This window comes from Callorhinus ursinus, unplaced genomic scaffold (assembly GCF_003265705.2).
Source record: "Callorhinus ursinus isolate GAN/ISIS: 27379988/994484 unplaced genomic scaffold, GSC_fseal_2.0 scaffold13, whole genome shotgun sequence".
Taxonomy (NCBI): Eukaryota; Metazoa; Chordata; class Mammalia; order Carnivora; family Otariidae; genus Callorhinus; species Callorhinus ursinus.
In genome coordinates this window covers 46,807,379-46,825,242 of record NW_027397075.1, presented here as the reverse complement: position 1 = coordinate 46,825,242, position 17,864 = coordinate 46,807,379, and the positions used below count along the sequence as shown (strand labels likewise).

Genomic DNA, 17,864 nt, shown 5'->3' with positions numbered 1-17,864 from the left:
GATCCCAGGACCCTGGGATCATGACCTGAGCCGAAGGCAGACGCTTAATGACTGAGCCACCCAGGTGCCCCCAAATCCTTACTAATTTATTTATCTACTTGTTTTATTAATTACTGTAGAACAGACAGAACAATGGCTTTTGTTTTTTACACTTTTGTTATTAGGCACATGCACATTTAAAATTGTTATATCTTCTTGATTCATTGAACTCTTTGTTATTAAGTCTTATCTCTCTTTTCTTGGTAATATGTCTCCTTAAGTCTTACGAGTAGTGTTTTCATGGTATATCTTGTTCTATTCTTTTAGCTTTAATCAATGGCAGTTGCTGAATCAAACAAATTTGGAGAAAGTGGGAGAGAAAGTTACTAAGCATGATTCCCAGATAGTTGGCTAATGTAACTAAGTGGAGAATAAAATCAGTCATTGAGATAGGAACAGGCTCATGAGGAAAATAAAAGTTCAGATTTTAATCTGTTCTGTTTTCAGTGGTAATTGGACATACAGGTAAAGATGTAGGTAACATGAGTCAAATTCTAGAAGAGAGATATGCCTGGGGATATAGATTTGTAAGTCAATGGGAATAAAGAAAAAAGGATCAAAGGCAAAATCCTGAACAGAAGGAATACTAAATATTCCTAAAAGGAGGAGAAATCAGCAAAGGAGACTGAAAAGGAGTGTAAATGATTCAGAGTGTAAAATAAAAAGCAAAGAGAATGCTGACTCATATACTAAGGACATAGAGGAGTTCTGAAAAGATGGAAATGGTCAGAAATGTTCAAATTCTGAAAATATTGGTCATTAGAAATTTTTTCAAAGTAGTTTCATAGTAGGAGTATAGTAGTGAAGGCAGATTGAAGTGAGTATGGTAATGAATGTATGATATTCATGAAGGTATAAATATGTGAATACTGATGCAGATTATTTTTAAAAAGATTTCTAATGTATTTATTTGAGAGAGAGAGAGAAAGCATGAGTGGGAAGGGGCAAAGGGAGAGGGACAAGCAGACTCCCTGCTGAGTGCAAAACCTGATGCAGGGCTTGATCCCAGTACCCTGAGATCATGACCTGAGCTGAAGTCAAATGCTTAACCAATTGAGCCACCCAGGCGCCCCCGAGGCGGATTACTTAAAAAAAAAAAAAAAAAAATAGGGCAATCTTGACAACGAGGAGAAGGAGAAAGGAGGAGGAAAAAAGGCAACTGTGATGATGTCCTTTACCCTCAACTCAGCCTGGTAATTCCTATCTCTCTTTCAAGAGTCAAACATAGTTTCCCCTTTATCAGAAAACCCTCCATTCAGAATATGATGCACTCTACAGCACTCCATAAATACGTTTGTCATGGTACTTATAACGGTATGTTTTAATTATTGTTTTTTTCCTACTAGATAGTACTTGACAGCAGGGAATCTCTTTGTAACTCCAATGCCTAATTAGCATGATGTCTGGCACAAAGTATGTGAAATCAGGTTTCATAAATGAATGATAGATTCAGGCATATGCAGGTTGGGAAGAAGGAGTCAGTGGTGAGGAAGAGCTTAAAGGTACGGAAAGCAGAGTTCAGATGTCCCTGATGGAACAATGTCTTTAGGTCTGCCAAAGGGGATGAGTTTCAGCACACAGGCAGAGTGATCAGTTTTAAAAAATGAGGAAGGGATATGTCTACATCTCATACCAGAATAGGTATGTGAAATGAAGGTGTTTGTACTAAGGGCTCCTCCCTCCTTCACCTCCAAGAAGGGCGGGGACAAACGGTCGAGGGGCAACACTAAGAGGAACAGAGAACTGGGAAAAATGGCAAAGACTTGGAACGAATGTTACGGGAAATGTGAAATTACTGATCAAGGAGAGGTAAAGGAATTGCCAAACACGGGATAGCAACCAACTGAATGGGAAACTCTCTCTTCATAGTAGCTTTCAGAGGTCGTGTGATTTTTTAATTTTTCCCCAGTTAGACGCAGGTTCCAGCTTTTAGAATCCGAGGGGATGAATTTTAAGACTGATACAGGGTTGAGGGCTGTTGTGGAGGTCGAAAGGTAGGTGCACAGGTGGACGGGATTTGTCTTAGAAAGAAGAAACGGTTATGTCTGCCAGAGTTCAGATGTTGCTGTGGGTATTTAAAATGATGAGGGGCACCTGGGTGGCTCAGTCGGTTAAGCAGTTGCCTTCGGCTCAGGTCATGATCCCAGAGTCCTGGGATCGAGCCCCACATCAGGCTCCTTGCTCAGCAGGGAGCCTGCTTCTCCCCGTCCTGCCGTTCCCCCTGCTTGTGCTTGCGCTCTCCTCTCTCTCTCTCTCTCCTCTCTCTCTCTCTCCTCTCTCTCCTCTCTCTCTCTCTCTCTCTCTCTCTCTCCTGCTCTCTGTGTCGAATAAATAAATAAAATCTTTAAAAAAAAATAAAATGATGAGGCCGTGAGTAAGGAAGGAAAGAAGATGCCATCCCTTCACGACTCCATATAAGTTTGTACATGGGCTGGGCTGGGCGAACGTGTGGAGCACCGAGGTCTCACCTGTGTGTCTTGGCTCCAACAGCGCTCATAACATCTAGAAGGTGTCGGAGCTAGCGCACAGAGACTTAGTGGAGTAGTCTCAGCTTCCGCAGTGACGAGAGTGCCGTGCCACCACTTGATCCTTGTCCATTTGCCAGGCCCACGCCGGGACGGGGGTCGGCTTCTAGCGAGGAGTCTCCCCTCCCCCAGGTCGCCGGCAGCGGCCTGACCCGGAAGCTTCCCTGCCGAGCCGGAAGCAGAGCCGCGCAGCGAAGGGCAGCCGTGGAGCCACCGCCCCCTCGCCGCTTCGCTGGTATTTGGGGATCCCGGACCGCGGCGGCGCCGGGTTGCCCTGATGGTCCCCGCCCGGCGGCGGCGGCAGAGGCGGCGGGAGGATGACCTCTTCCCGGGAGCGGGGTGCCGACCTGGCCCGTTTCTACACTGTCACCGAGCCCCAGCGACATCCAAGGGGCTACACGGTGTATAAGGTCACCGCCCGGGTGAGTATCGCGGTCGGTCGGGCGTAGAACCCAGAGTTGGGGCGTGAGGGACTAGGGTATGGACCCTGGTGTAGGGGTACCTGACCCTGGGTCAGAGCTTGGGGTGGGACTGGGTGCGTCCAGTGCCGGACATGCGTCGGAGGTGGGGACTTCTGGAAGACTGGGGTAGGGGCTGAGTGTTGAATGCTGGAGACTGTGCTATAGAAGGTCGCGGTAGTGCCTTCGTTCCAGGGTGGGGCAGGCGTTGATGGTTTTAAATTGATGATTCAGACCCTATCCCAGTAGTACTTTCTCTTCTGAGGCTGAAATCAGCAGAAATGATTTTGCTTGCTTCGCCGGGATAGTGTAGATCGAAAAACTAATTTATGTATTATTTAATTTATGTAATAAACGATATTTCTTTCCTTGATCATTTATACAGTGTCAGGTTTGTAGTGAGGCAGACAGACTCTTTGAGAAGGATGTCACCAGCCTAGGCCCTCTGTGTTTGGCTGTGTCTTTTTGCCTGAGATTTTCATAATTTGCAGTAGTAGGAGACATAGGAGAAATTCTACTGGGAGTGTCTTGTGTGAGTTGTTTTGAGGGCATATTTAAAAGGTGTGAGGCTCCTTTACATTAACTAACCAGTTTTTAGTACCCACTTTGTTCATGTTTTATTGCTTTTGCCTTGAGTTTTAAAGAGAGTTTGCATCTCCCTTTTTGGAAAAGAACAACAAAAATAAGTCGGAATGTTTGTAACGTCTGTTTGTATGAGTATGTGTGTATATTAGGCATGTTGTACGTTATTACCCAACTGAATCCTAATTTTAATGATGAAGAAACTGAGGTTCAAGGAAGTTTCATAACTTGACTAACTTTACATCATAAGGCAGGTGCACATTTAGGATTTGAGACCAGTTCTGCTTAACTCCAAGTTATATAAAAAGTTAAGAATTAATTTTATCATTGTCATTAGTTGTTAAAAAAGAGAGATACAGATAGTAGTAATAGTGCAACATATATTTGGAGGATGGCATAATCCTGTGTGTCGGAGAGCTCAGGAAGAATTTGAGAAGAACCTTAAAGGTGAGGTATATTTAGATAAACAGAATTTGGGGCGTGAAAGTGGTACATGCTTTATGGAAATGGCCCACAATTCAGTCATGTGAGAAGATAGGAGGAGCAAATTTGTTTAAAGATAAGACCAGGCCTTGTTATTGCAGAGGGTTATACAGAGAATTGAGTGAAATTTGTTACTCCCCCTGCTATGCAAGTAAGGTTGTTACATAGGTGGCGATGTTAGTTTCAGATTAAGAAATTTTTTCAGATTACAATTAAGGGACCCTTATTATACCACTCTTGAAACCTTTCTAGTTATTGGGCCCTTCAAAATCTAGACTTAGTTTCCTAATATTTTTTATGGAATTAGAACAATCTTCAATATACATAGTGTTCCCTTCATAGCACCCTAATTCATCCCTTATGCTTAATCTATTTACATGTTTGTGTCTCTTAGTAGATTTACAGTAGGTCTCTATCACTGGTATTTGTTTCCTTTTATATCACCTACGACAATGTATGGCACACAGTGTTGAAGAAATTGTTGAATGTTTTCCTTCCCATTCTAGGCAGCACACCCAATAAATGTTTAGTTCCAGGCGCTAAGTGCTATGAGGAATACAAGGCTGAAGAAAGCATGTACCTTTCTTTCAAGGATGCTACCAGTAGAAGAGAGGCTTAAAGAAGTGTAGTACAAGATGGAAATGTTAAATGTTGTAAGACTACAGAAAAGAGCTATGGGATTTCAGAAGACAGGGAGATAACTCTGGCTCACGGGATCAGGGATAAGATAAATGGTGAAAGATGGCAAGAATCCAGACAGGTGGTGTAAAAGGAGAGGGCATTGTAGATAGAAGGGTGAATGGGAGGAATAGAGCCTATAAAGGCCTGAAGGTGTGCATGTGTGCGGATCTTGAATAGGAAACGCTGAGCATGATTATTACTTGTAGTCTTACTTCTTAGAAGGAAAGGTTAACCTAATTTACATCTCAAATATCTTTTCTTAAGCTGTGAACTAATTTTTATGACAACAGTTAACTTATGACAATGTAAATTAGAACATGAAGTAGCACATTGCCTTAGAAGTAACCAAAGTTATATAATATGCATGCTACATATTGCTGTGGTTATTTGAACTAGGAAGTTGCTTACACTGTCTTTTTTTCTCCTTGTAAATGGCTATTTCCTCATTTTTTTGTTTCTGTTACAGGGTTTGTTCTTTTAAATTTTTAAAAAAATATTTTATTTATTTATTTGACAGAGAGAGACACAGCGAGAGAGGGAACACAAGCAGGGGGAGTGGGAGAGGGAGAAGCAGACTTCCCGCCCAGCAGGGAGCCCGATGTGGGGCTCAATCCCAGGACCCTGGGATCATGACCCGAGGCGAAGGCAGATGCTTAACAACTGAACCACCCAGGCGCCCCTGTTTTTTTAATTTTAAGGCTTGAGGGTCAACATGGAGATATACTTTTAAAAAATAACTATGCTTACTATTACAAAACTAGTAAAATATTTATTATTTTTTGAGACTTGAGGAGAAAAACATCTTTCCTCAGGAGAATTAAGCAAGTAAGTAGCGCTCCCCTGAGAGAACTTCATGAGATAAAGATTAGGGATGTCTTCTCAGTGTTTCCTACTACTAATTTACTTCTAGCCTTAAGGAATAGTCCCTATATTCTTGACCTTTACAGCGTTCTTTATGCAGAAGTAGAATTAGAATCATGGTAAGTACCATTGTTAAATTTTAGCTAGCATAAGAGCACTCTCATCTTTTAAAAACTCCTTGATATTTTGTTTTGCAGTTCTCTGGAACCTAGCAGGCTTGGATAACCTTATGGCCAGTTACAGGCATGCTAACAGATTTCCTAGTTAAATTCTGTGTTGTTTATGAATTTTTATCTAGAGTAAGTATTTCTATTAAGAATTGGAAAATTCTTTTATAGATTTCCTTTAATTCTTAATTAAAGAAGATGCAGATAGAAAAGCCATTAGCAATGTTTTTGGTTGTTTCATCATGCTACATTTACAAAACTCATAATATAGATTTCTCAACAACATTAAGTGAATGGTAATTCTTGCCTGTATACTTTCCATGAATATGGAAAGCAAAAGGTATGCTTTAGTTTTTATTTTTTTTAAAGGACAAGGAGAGCTTCATTATTATTATTATTATTATTTTTTAAGATTTTATTTATTTATTTGACAGAGAGAGAGCGAGTGCGACAGCAGGAACACAAGCAGGGGGAGTGGGAGAGGGAGAAGCAGGCTTCCCGCTGAGCAGGGAGCCTCATGCGGGGCTCGATCCCATGACCCTGGGATCATGACCCGAGCCAAAGGCAGATGCTTAACCGACTGAGCCACCCAGGCGCGCCTGTATGCTTTAATTTTTAAATGGCAGTGTTGCCTTATGACTATATTTTGTTTATACTTTATGTACAACCAAGCTCATCAATTTTAAGTGTACAGTTTGACGAGTTGTGGCAAATGTGTATAGTTGTGTAACCACTGCCCTGGTCCTCACTGCAGAAGTTCCCTCGTGCTCCTTGGGATTCAGTTCCCCCTCCCTACCCCCTATTCCTAGGCAACCCCAGGTCAGTTTTCTGTCACTGTAGATTAGGTTGTATTTTCTAGATTTTGATATAAATGGAATCATACAGTATGCACTTTTGTTTTTTGGTCTGGATTCTTAGCATGATTACTTGAGATTCATCTATGTTGTTGTGTGTTTTTATTCTCTTTTATTGCTGACCAGTATTTCTTTGTATGGTTATACTACAGTTAATCCATTCTGTTAATGAGCACTTGGATTGTTTCTGATTTTTGGCTAATATGAATATAGTTATCATGAACGTTTGTATAGAAGTCTTTGTATAGACATTTGCTTTCATTTTTCTTGATGGCATGCAGCCTTGTTTGCTGTAGCTTTATACTAACATCTTGAAATTCAGTTCTCTTTCTCAAAATTGTTTTTCGGAGGGGGAGACCAACCATGAGAGACGATGGACTCTGAAAAACAAACAGGGTTCTGGAGGGGAGGGGAGTGGGGGGATAGTTAGCCTGGTGATGGGTATTAAAGAGGGCACATTCTGCGTGGAGCACTGGGTGTTATGCACAAACAATGAATCATGGAACACTACATCCAAAACTAATGATGTAATGTATGGTGAATAACATAACAATAAAAAATTTAAAAAATTGTTTTGATTGTTTTAGATTGTTTGCATTTTTGTGTAAAGTTTAGAATCAGTTTGACAAATTCTACAGACATACCTACCCAGATTTTGATTGGCATTACATTGAGAATACAGATCAGCTTCTACAGAAGAAGATATCTTAGCAATATGGAATCTTCTGATCCATGAACATGTATCTTCCATTTATTTAGCTCTTTAAGCAATGTTTTCTAATTTTCAGTGTGCAAGTCTTGTGCATACTTAAAGCAATTTGGGTGTTTTTTCAAACTGAGAATACGTAAGTCCACATTTTATATGGCAAACGCTTATATGGTGCTTATATGAGTCAAGCACCGTTCTTTTCACTTTATATAAATCAAGCGCATTTTCTACAGCAGCCCACTGAGTAGCTGCTATTATTATTCTCACATTATCAATGAGGAAATTGAGGCGCAGAGAGGTTCAGTAACTTGCTCAGGGTCACACGGCTAGCCAGTGGTGGAGTCTAGATTTGAACACAGGTAGACTGGCCCCAGTCGCAGTGCTTTTATCCCAGTGCTGCTGTTGAATACCTATGTAAAACATATTTCATTAGATGCTGTGGGGTGTATGTATGGGGCTGCCTATGTGTCCCCACAGGGCCTTACTGTAGTTTGGCAAAAGTGATAGATACATGGAGAATACAGTGGCTGTGATAATGTGAACAGAGGGGAGCAGGGAATGAATGGAAGAAATACTTAGCTTGATTTGAGTCTGAAAATTGCCATTTCCAAGCCTTCAAATTGGAACACTATTTGTGTTGCTTGGAGGGAACCTGCATTCAATTCCTGACTATATTCTTGCATGGCCTTCTTGTGCGAGGGAAAGGAATTATTTGTAGTATGTTAGTACACTTTTCTCATATACCTTTATGTTAGATGCTGTTTCCTCTGTCTGGAATGCTCTTCTCTTTTATGTTGGTATCCCTGCTCATGTGAAGTGTCAGCTCCTGCCCTGTGTTTTCCAGGGAGCCTTTCTTACGTGTAGAACTCCATGTGGATTATATATCCCTCCTTTAAAGCCTTTATCATAATGTACTTGTTTGCTTCCTTCTTTGAGGGCAGACTGCCTTTTTAACTTTGTATTCACGGTGCCTAGCACAGAGCTGGACGATAGGGATTTGAGAGAAGGCTGGAAAGAGGCAATATTTTTCTTTTTAAATGTTCCTTTTTAAATCGATATATAGTAAAATTGACTTCTTATATAATTATATGTATTTTTACACAATAGATTCAAATATCCACCATCATCATCAGGAAACAGAACAGTTCCATCATCCCCAAACACTCCCTCATGCTATCCCTTTTATATATTCTTCTCCCCACCTCTTAGCTCCTTGGTGACCACTGATCTGCTCTCTACCACTCTACTTCTTTCTGAGAATGTTGTATAAATAGAATCATCCAGTATTTAACCTTCTGAAGACCGTCTTTTCTTCCCATTTTTTATAGGATTGTTTTGTAAGTGTTGAATTGTCAGATTCTATATTCTGGATGTAAGTTTTTTTGTCAGATATGTGATTATATATATTTTCTCCCAGTGTATAGCATATCTTTTCATTATCTTAACAGTGTCTTTCACAAAGCAAAAAGTTTTAATTTTGGTGAAGTCTCTCTCTTTTTTCTCGTATGAAGTGTGCTTTTAGTGTTGTATCTAAAAATTCTTTACTAACTTCAGGTCACAAATTTTTTCCCCCAATGTTTTGTTCTAGAAGATTTAGTGTTTTACATTTAACATTTAGCTCTATGATCCATTTTGAGTTTATTTTTGTATAAGGTGTGAGGTTTAGACAGAACATGCATATGGTTGTTCAATTGCAACAAAACACTTTATTTAAGAGACTAGCTCTTTTTTTATTGAATTGTTTTTGCATCTCTGTCCAAAATCAGTCAGCAAATATATGTGTGGATCTGTTTCTGGATTCTCTGTTTTGTTTCATACCACACTGCCTTGATTATTGTAGGTTTATATTTATATTAAGTCTTAAAATTAGGTAGAATTCCTGCAACTTTATTCTTTTTCAAAATTGTTTTGACTGTCTAGTTCCTTTGCTTTTCTATATCAATTTTAGAATCAGGTTGGCTATATCTACAAGAAATCCTGATGGGATTTTGATTAGAATTCCATTAAATCTGTGGGTCAGTTTTGGGGAGAATTGACATCTTTACTCTGTTGAATCTGCAAATCTGCAAATGAACACACTGTGTCTTGCCATTAATTTAGGTGTTCTTTGATTTTTTTCATCAACGTTTTCTAATTTTCAGTATACAGATTCTGGACATTATTGTTAGATATATTTCTCAGTATTTTGTCTTTTTGTAGCTACTCTGAATAGTATTAAAATTTGATTTTCAAGTTTTCGTTGCTGGTATAAAGACACTTGGGTTTATTATTCTGTTGACTTTATATCCTATGATCTTTCCAAGACTACTTACTAGTTTTAGGAGTTTTTGGTAGAGTTTTCATTTTTTTCTACATAGACAATACACCTTTGGCAAAGGGAATAGTTTTATTTCTTTTTGTTTTATTTCTTTTATTTCTTTTTGTTGTCTTACTGTTCTGCCTAGGACTTACAGTGCAGTGTTGAATAGAAGTGGTGAAAGTGAACGTCCTTGCCTTGTTCCTGATCTTAGGAGGAAAGCATTCAGTCTTTTTCTCTTCAGTATGATATTTACCGTGGAGTTTTTGTATGCCGAATGCAGCATATTTAATTTTTAGTTTTGATAGCTTTTTATTTTGAAAGTGATGCATATTCATAAACATTTCAAGTAATAATTTAAGCCACTATGAGGAAATAAAAGCCTCCTAAATTTTATTTTATTTATTTTTTATTAAAAGATTATTTATTTTTTTATTAAAAGATTTTATTTATTTATTTGACAGAGAGAGAGCACAAGCAGGGGGAGCGGCAGGCAGAGGGAGAGGGAGAAGCAGACTTTCTGCTGAGCAGGGAACCCGATGTGGGGATCGATCCCAGGACCCTGGGATCATGACCTGAGCCGAAGGCAGATGCTTAATGACTGAGTCACCCAGGCACCCCAAGCCTGCTAAATTTTAAACCCTTAACTGCTTATATTATTACAAATGTCTAATGTTAAAGCAGTGAGAATTATTAGTTTTCGGTTGTTAAATCAGTAGCTCCATGAAGGTTTCTTGAAAAATGGTGTTGGCTTACTCTGGAAATATTTTCAGCAAATGGAGTAGTCATGGGGGTAGGGAGGGAGATTAACTTGTTGAAAAATATATTTATGATTAAAAATTTTGAAAAATTATGGTTCGGCTCAGGCCATGATCCAGGGTCCTGGGATCAAGCCCCACATCAGGCTCCCTGCTCAGCGGGAAGCCTGCTTCTCCCTCTCCCACTCCCCCTGCTTGTGTTCCCTCTCTCGCTGTGTCTCTCTCTGTCAAATAAATAAATAAAAATCTTAAAAAAAATAAAAAATTCAAAAAAATAAATAAAATCTTTAAAAAAAAGAAAAATCATGGTTCTTAGGTTGTTCAGTTTTTTCCCTAGCATCTTGTTTTATTCTACCTTTCCTTTGTTTTTAACTGTTAATACTGTTTAATAGAAAACTATCTCATGCGAAAAATGTTAGTAAGCAGGTTTTTTTTTTTTTAAGATCTTATTTATTTATTTAGAGAGAATGTGAACGGGGGAGGGGCAAAGGTAGAGGGAGAAAGAGAATCTCAAGTGGACTCACACTGAGAGTGGAGCCTGAGGCGGGGCTCCATCTCACGATCCTGAGATCGTGACTGGAGCTGATATCAAGAGTTGGATGCTTAATCGACTGAGACACCCGGGCTCCCCTAGTAAGCAGGTTTCAAAAAATGTAAGCCAGTCCTGTTTTCATTGTGTGTATTGATAATTTATATGCTCAGATATTAAGATTTTGTGTTAAACTGCAAACTTTAACAATAATGATTTTGATTTTCCTTGAAATTAGATTGGAAAATAGTTTACCTTAGAGTTGGTATTATTTATATACCATTATAGTTGGTAAATTTAAAGTGAGAAATACAACTCAACATTTATTGAATGTCCAAAGGTAGCTTGCTGTTATAGTTTCTTTATTCTCTCTTTAGATTTTGGGATTTTAATGATGTAGAAAGCAATCATTCCTTTCAACATATCACTTTTGTAAAAACTTGTTAGAAAGTGGAATGTCTGAATTTTTTCCCATTGACTTATGTATCTTATATGGAAGTTCTTTCATTCCAGACTAAACAATGTTGTAAAATGTCTAATTAAATTGGTTTGTTCAGGTGCTGTCTCTTGGGTCCAGACTACCTGGCTGGCAGGTGATTAACCAACCCAAATATTCTTGCCAACCAGTGACAACCTGCAGCTCTGCAGGGAAAAGAGGGAAAGAGGAACTGAGAAGCAGGTGATGGGGTAGGATGGAGGTTGAGTTTGGTAAGAGGACACTTGTCTCTGGGAGCTGGGCGCTTGGAGGTACCTATTCTTGCCAGAGGGTTGTGTGTGTGTGTATGTGTATGTATGAAATGCAGTTTAAAGGTGTCAGTATGTTTATATGAAAGTATGGATTTTTTTGAAAGTCAAATGCCTGAAAGTCACGATTGTGTGCATTACATTGATGAATGTGCCATTTGGTTTACCTAATCACCACAATGGGAAATGTTCAGTGTAGTATAGCCTTACATTTTTGTATATCCAGTTATTCTCATCCCACATTTGGGGAGTCCTGTCTTTGAGAGATGAAGAGTGGGCATGTGTCCCCCCCGTTTTTTTCATGTTTATTTGTATCTTGACGCTTAGTTTTAAAAAAAATGTTACTTTTGTAAACCCTTTATCCTCTTAGCTCTATTACCAAACTAGTAGCTGAACAGCCATCAGAAGATTTGACTGTAATAAGTTGCTCATAAAAGTAGCTTCTTAAAATTTATATTTAACTCATTTCTACTTGGTTCTAAAGGGACTAATTTTTGATCATTTTTTGTAAGCGATATAATAGATTTGACTGATTTTTGTAGTTCTGTTTTCTAGGAGTTATCTTTCAATCTTATGAAGAAGACAGTTCTTTTGTGTGGGTCTGAGTGAAGAGAGTGACTTCGAATCATAATTATGATGGTAATTGGATAAATGAGTGTTTTAAACTTTTAAGGAAAGTTGGTAATACTTATTAAGGAGTAGATAAAATAAGTTAGCACTCTGAAAAGGATCTAGAGGACCTAATGACTGTATGATCTGTCGATTATTATGGGCCTGAGCTAGTCCAAGCTCTAACTTCAGGTCTTTTTTTTTTTTTTTAAGATTTTTATTTATTTATTTGTCAGAGAGAGAGAGAGCGCGCGCGTGCGAGTGTGCGCACAAGCAGGGAGAGCTGCAGGCTAAGGGAGAAGCGGGAGCTCCTGCTGAGCAAGGGGTCGGACTCGATCTCAGGACCCTGGGATCCTGACCTGAACCGAAGGCAGACGCTTAACTGACTGAGCCACCCAGGCGTCCCCCTCAGGTCTTTGTTTTACAGATAGGAAAGAGGGCTCATTTTAAGGTTGCTTTCTCTTTGGTTTATTACTAAACTGGCAAAAAAGCAGTTCATGGCTAGTACCAGAGCCTGTAATCAGACCCCTTTCTATTTAGCTCCTTCTCTTCTGCCAAAGCACTTCTTCAGCTGCTATTTTTTGGTCAACTTACATTTCTCTGTAAAAGACAAAATGGGTTTACCTAACAGGCATCAGGAATATTACTTGCATACTTGGAATTTTAATCTTTATTTTATTTATTTTTTTATTCATGTGACAGAGAGAGAGAGAGAGGGAATATGAGCAGGGGAGAGAGGCAGAGGGAGAGGAAGAAGCAGACTCCCCGCTGAGCCAGGAGCCTGATATGGGCCTCGATCCCAGGACCCTGAGATCATGCCCTGAGCTGAAGGCAGACGCTCAACCATCTGAGCCACCCAGGCACCCTGGAATTTTAGTCTTTAGGAGGACCGATTTAGTTGTGTTCTGGAAGGAGTACTTTGGGATCATGGAGTTCTGAGATCCAGTCTTGCCTGTAACTGATTAATAGATTAATATTAGTATGTGACTGTATGCTCTTGGGCTTGGTTATCTCATCCTACCAGGCAGGATTGTTGTGGTGATTAAATGAAGTAGAGGACTTAATTTCTTAGCACAGTAAGAGATAGTGACCTTCACTGTAAGCCCTTATTTGTTTTCCTCAATTCAGAATCTGCTGTTGGCATTAACAGGGGCAGATGGACTACAAACATTGCAGCAGCATTTCCCAACTGTATTTCAAATTTAGTGGGTGTTGCATTAAATAAATAAAATAATAGCAGATAACATATGATAAAAATAAAAAGTTGACTGGGTAGATACTACATATTTTTCTTTTGGAGATTTACTATGCATGATAATGTATTAAAAGCCTTGAGAAAAGGCCTGCTGTAAAAAAATGTCTCTTTTTTAAACAAAGGTAAACTGAATTGGTCATTAAGCTCTTCCTTTGAGAGCACTAATTTTAAAGAATATTGGTATTCCATACAGCACGGTTTGTGAAGCACTGCTTTAGGGTAATAATTTGAAGATGACTTGGTCATAGGATTCTCTATACCAAGAGGCTCTACAAGATATATGTGTAGGTAATAGGTAAGGCTTACAGTGGAGGGTGCCTGGGTGGCTCAGTTGGTTAAGCGGCTTGCCTTCGGCTCAGGTCATGATCCCGGAGTCCTGGGATCGAGTCCTGCATCGGGCTCCCGGCTCAGCGGGGAGCCTGCTTCTCCCTCTGACCTTCTCCCCTCTCATGCTGTTTCTCTCTCTCTCTCTCTCTCAAATAAATAAAATCTTTAAAAAAAAAAGGCTTACAGTGGACATTTATGAAATTTAGACAAAAGGAATCACTGCTTTAAATTCCATCTTTTGTGGCATTTATTGGCTGAATTTTATGACAAAATATTGAAATTCACCCCCCAAAAAGTTACTAAATGCTGGCTAGTAACCTGTATCAGAGGGAATTTACAGTGTGTTTTTTTTTTTTCAGAGTTGATATTACTTGTTGAGCTAATTGCTAAGATAGTGTTATAAGTTATAAAAATCTGGGTCTGAGGGCTCATTTTGTTCATTTTCATTATGATCGTATTCTTTCTTCAGATTCTGATTGATATTCTTATTTTTCACCAACTTTAAATTCCTGCTGAAGAGAATTACATAGTAGAAAGAGTTGGACATTTGGTCTCAACCTGTGTTATCCTAACTAACTAACCCTTTTGTGTTTTTGATTTCCATCTCAGGGGACATATTCTTAACTATTTAAATAAGATTATGCATGTGGGAATATTGAATCTCTTATAACGGGGCGCCAAGTGGTTGAACTTGCTAATATATTTGCCAAGCGGTTATATTTTTATAATACAGTGGTGTAGAGATCAGACCCAGTGTATTTTCTGTTATAGTTCAGTATCTAGAAGTGGAGTAGGCCTTAATATTTGTTGAATGAATAAGTGAAAGAATAAATACAATCCAATGGTGACAGGGTTTGTGGAAGTAAGTAAACTCAATTGTTGCTGAAAATATTACAGATAATTTGAGGGATACAGTGTAGTACAGTGGAAAGAGCACTGGACCAGGAGTCAGAAATCTAAAGGTGAATAGTCATGTGATCTTATTCAAGTCTCTGGATCTTATTTCTTCATTGGTAAAAAGGAGACTCATAATAACCACTCCTGCCTAGTTCATAGGTTGTTGAGGGAATAAAGTGAATCATTAATAAAATGCTTTGCAAATATAAGTGTACAAAATCAGATTTTTTTCCCCCTCCATGCCTAGCTCAGTACCTTGAACAGTATTAGTATTAGCACCGGTATAGACTTTTTCTTTCTTAACACTGAAAAGGAGGCTAAGAAACAGAGTCTAGGGTTGATTCTTGGGATGCTCACAGAATTGTTGGGGGGTAGGAGGAAGAGGAGCCTGCAAAAGGGCAGCGAAAGAACCAAGGAGGAAAGAGGAGAACCAGGAAAGTGTAGTCCTGAACTTTCTAGACCTGATTTTCACTAAGCTTTGCTTATGCTCTTGGGGAAAGGGAGAGTTGATACTTGGCAGATAGCTTTTGATTTAATTTTCTGAACTCCGCCCGAGTAAATCCCTCGCCCCTTCACATGCCAAGTTCTTGAGGGTGAAGAGAAGTTCTTGTAAGCTTGAATTAGAGTAAAGACCGTCACTTAGGTAGTTTAAGAATACTTAAACTTTGGTTTTCTGTATTTTCTATACTAACTATGAATAATTTATTATCATGAAGACATTAGAAGTCTTAAATCACTCAGCTGTTCTTGACAGCTTCAGGGATGCCACTGTGGTCTGGACAGTGAGCATCCAGTGTCAGGGAAAGGTCTGGGATGAAGTGTTTCCCAACCCGTTGCTTAGCACACTGCTGTTCTCTGAGATACTAAAATAAGTTTGGGAAATACAGCCCTCCTCCTGTACTCTGCATTTCCTCCTCAACCCCCCCCCACGCATATCACTAGACTGTGAACTCCATGAAGGTGTGAATGCAGGGGTTTTGTCTTACTCACCATTGTAGCAGCAGCATATAGAACTCTGTGAGCCACTCAGACTGTAAATGACAAATCATAATAAAATTGACTATTTCTGATAAGATGGTTTTAAAATTGTGGATATTGGGCACCGGGCTGGTTTAGTCGGAAGAGTGTGCGACTCTTCGTCTTGGGGTTGTGGGTTTGAACCCCACATTGGGTGAAGAGATTACTAAAAATCAATAAATAAACTTTAAAAAAGTTGTGGATATTGTTAGGGGATGGCTAATATATTTTTGCTTATGCAGTATACATATATTTGATTTCCAGGAATGGCTTATCTGAAGAAAATCCAAAATGTGATACTTCTAATTGCACACCAAATCAGGAAATAATTTCTTTTGTCACAAAAAGATCATTTGCATATGTAAAGAAAGATTATTTAAAATAGTAAGATATCTTCATATATTTACAAAGTGATTGAGTTGTAAATTAGTAAATCTATTACTTTTCCATAAGAGAAAACTTGTAGAAAGTCAGGTACACCTGACTGAAACTTCTTGCCAGTGATCATATGTTGACTGTTTTTGGTGGGCAGAATCTCTGTGGCTTGATTATCCCTGACTCTCTTTCATTAGCATATTTTACAAAAATTTAAGAAAGATTTATAGTAGGCAAAATTAAATCACTAGTTATGTGAAACACCATCATAGTTTTAGAAAGGTGGGTGTATGTTGGGGGGGGTGCTACTAGGTGAAAATAATAGCTAAAATTCAGTATTTGAATAATTTTATGGTCATTAGTTAACTGTTCTAGCCTCTTACTCTAAATCTGTGTTCTCTAATACAGTAAGAATCAGTCATATGTGGCTATTTTTATTTAAATTTAATTACGAGATAAAATAAAAAATTCAGTTATTAATTGCAGTAGCCATGTTTCAGGTGCTCAGTAGCCATGTACATATATGTGGCCAGCCGCTACTGTGTTGAACAGTGCAGATAAGGAACATTTCTTTCCATGATCTAAGAAAGTTCTGTTGGATAACACTATTCTAAATTAATGAAAATTGCCAAGAGATTTCACCAAATTTATATATCCTGAAAGCTGGAGAATAGAGTGGCAAGAAATTGGAAACCTTTCCTGTCTGGAATTCTTAGGTGGGGCCTCTCAAGGTAGTTAAATTCTCTAGTAAGGGAGAGAAGGAACTAATTTTTATTATGAAGTTCTTGCCATGTTCTGATTTGATGTCTGTCAGGGCCAGGCAGGGAGTATTATTCCCCATTTTATAGAGGAGGTCAAGCCTGTTGAGTGGATCATAATCTTCAGTTTACAGTTCTGTCACCAGTCAGCAAAGACTTCTTTCTTTTTCTCATCCATAGGCAACTATTTTAATATGTTGATGTATCTTTTTGTCTTTGCAAAATGCATATTAAAGCATCTAGTTTGTGAAATTTACATTTACATAGATGGTATTATGTATCTAATGTGAGATTTCCCCACTCTCCAATGCTGTTTGATTTAAACACCCAGCCTTCTTCTTTTCATGTTTTGTGAGGAAATCTTTCTAAATGGTGTTAAACTTTTTGGCTTTTATAATTAGAGAAGTCTGAAATAATCCCCCTCTTTTTCTTTGCTCAGGGAATATTGATAGGATTATTTGTCCCTGAATGCTGTATGTGATTTTTGTAAGTTACTTTTCTTCACCCGTTGGGTGGTCAGTGATTACTTCTCACAGGTATTGGTGTGCCTGAGTACTGTGGCTGCTTTTTTTTTTTAATTGGAATTTTTATTGAGCTAACTGTAGATTCACATATAGTTGTAAGGAATAATACAGAGCCATCCCTTGTATACATTGAATGGGCACAGCTGCTTTTTTTTGTTTCTACTTTATTTGTAGGCTGGGAAGTGGGGTAGAAAAGCTTGTTAGAATTATGTCAAGTAAGAGTGAAGCCACTGCATTCTCTTATGAATGTAATGTATGAACTTTAGTGTGTGGGCTTTTTTTTAGCTGCTTCTTTCTTTCTTTCTTTCTTTCTTTCTTTCTTTCTTTCTTTCTTTCTTTCTTTCTTTCTTTCTTTCTTTCTTTCTTTCTTTCCTTCCTTCCTTCCTTCCTTCCTTCCTTCCTTCCTTCCTTCCTTC

At 38.7% G+C, this 17,864-nt stretch overlaps 1 protein-coding gene across 9 annotated transcripts in view; it reads left to right on the top strand.

Annotated features, from left to right (window-relative positions):
• The first annotated feature begins 2,751 nt into the window (after positions 1 to 2,751).
• Positions 2,752 to 17,864, top strand: part of RPS6KC1 (ribosomal protein S6 kinase C1) — a 178,310-nt gene continuing 163,197 nt past the window's right edge. For all 9 annotated transcript variants that reach the window (XR_003209527.2, XM_025877632.2, XM_073900192.1 and 6 more), the window contains exon 1: positions 2,752 to 2,986. Coding sequence is in view for 8 of the 9 variants with exons in the window: in XM_025877632.2 (XP_025733417.1) it covers positions 2,882 to 2,986 (105 nt within the window). In the remaining variant the exon portion in view is untranslated. The remainder of the gene's footprint in view (positions 2,987 to 17,864) is intronic.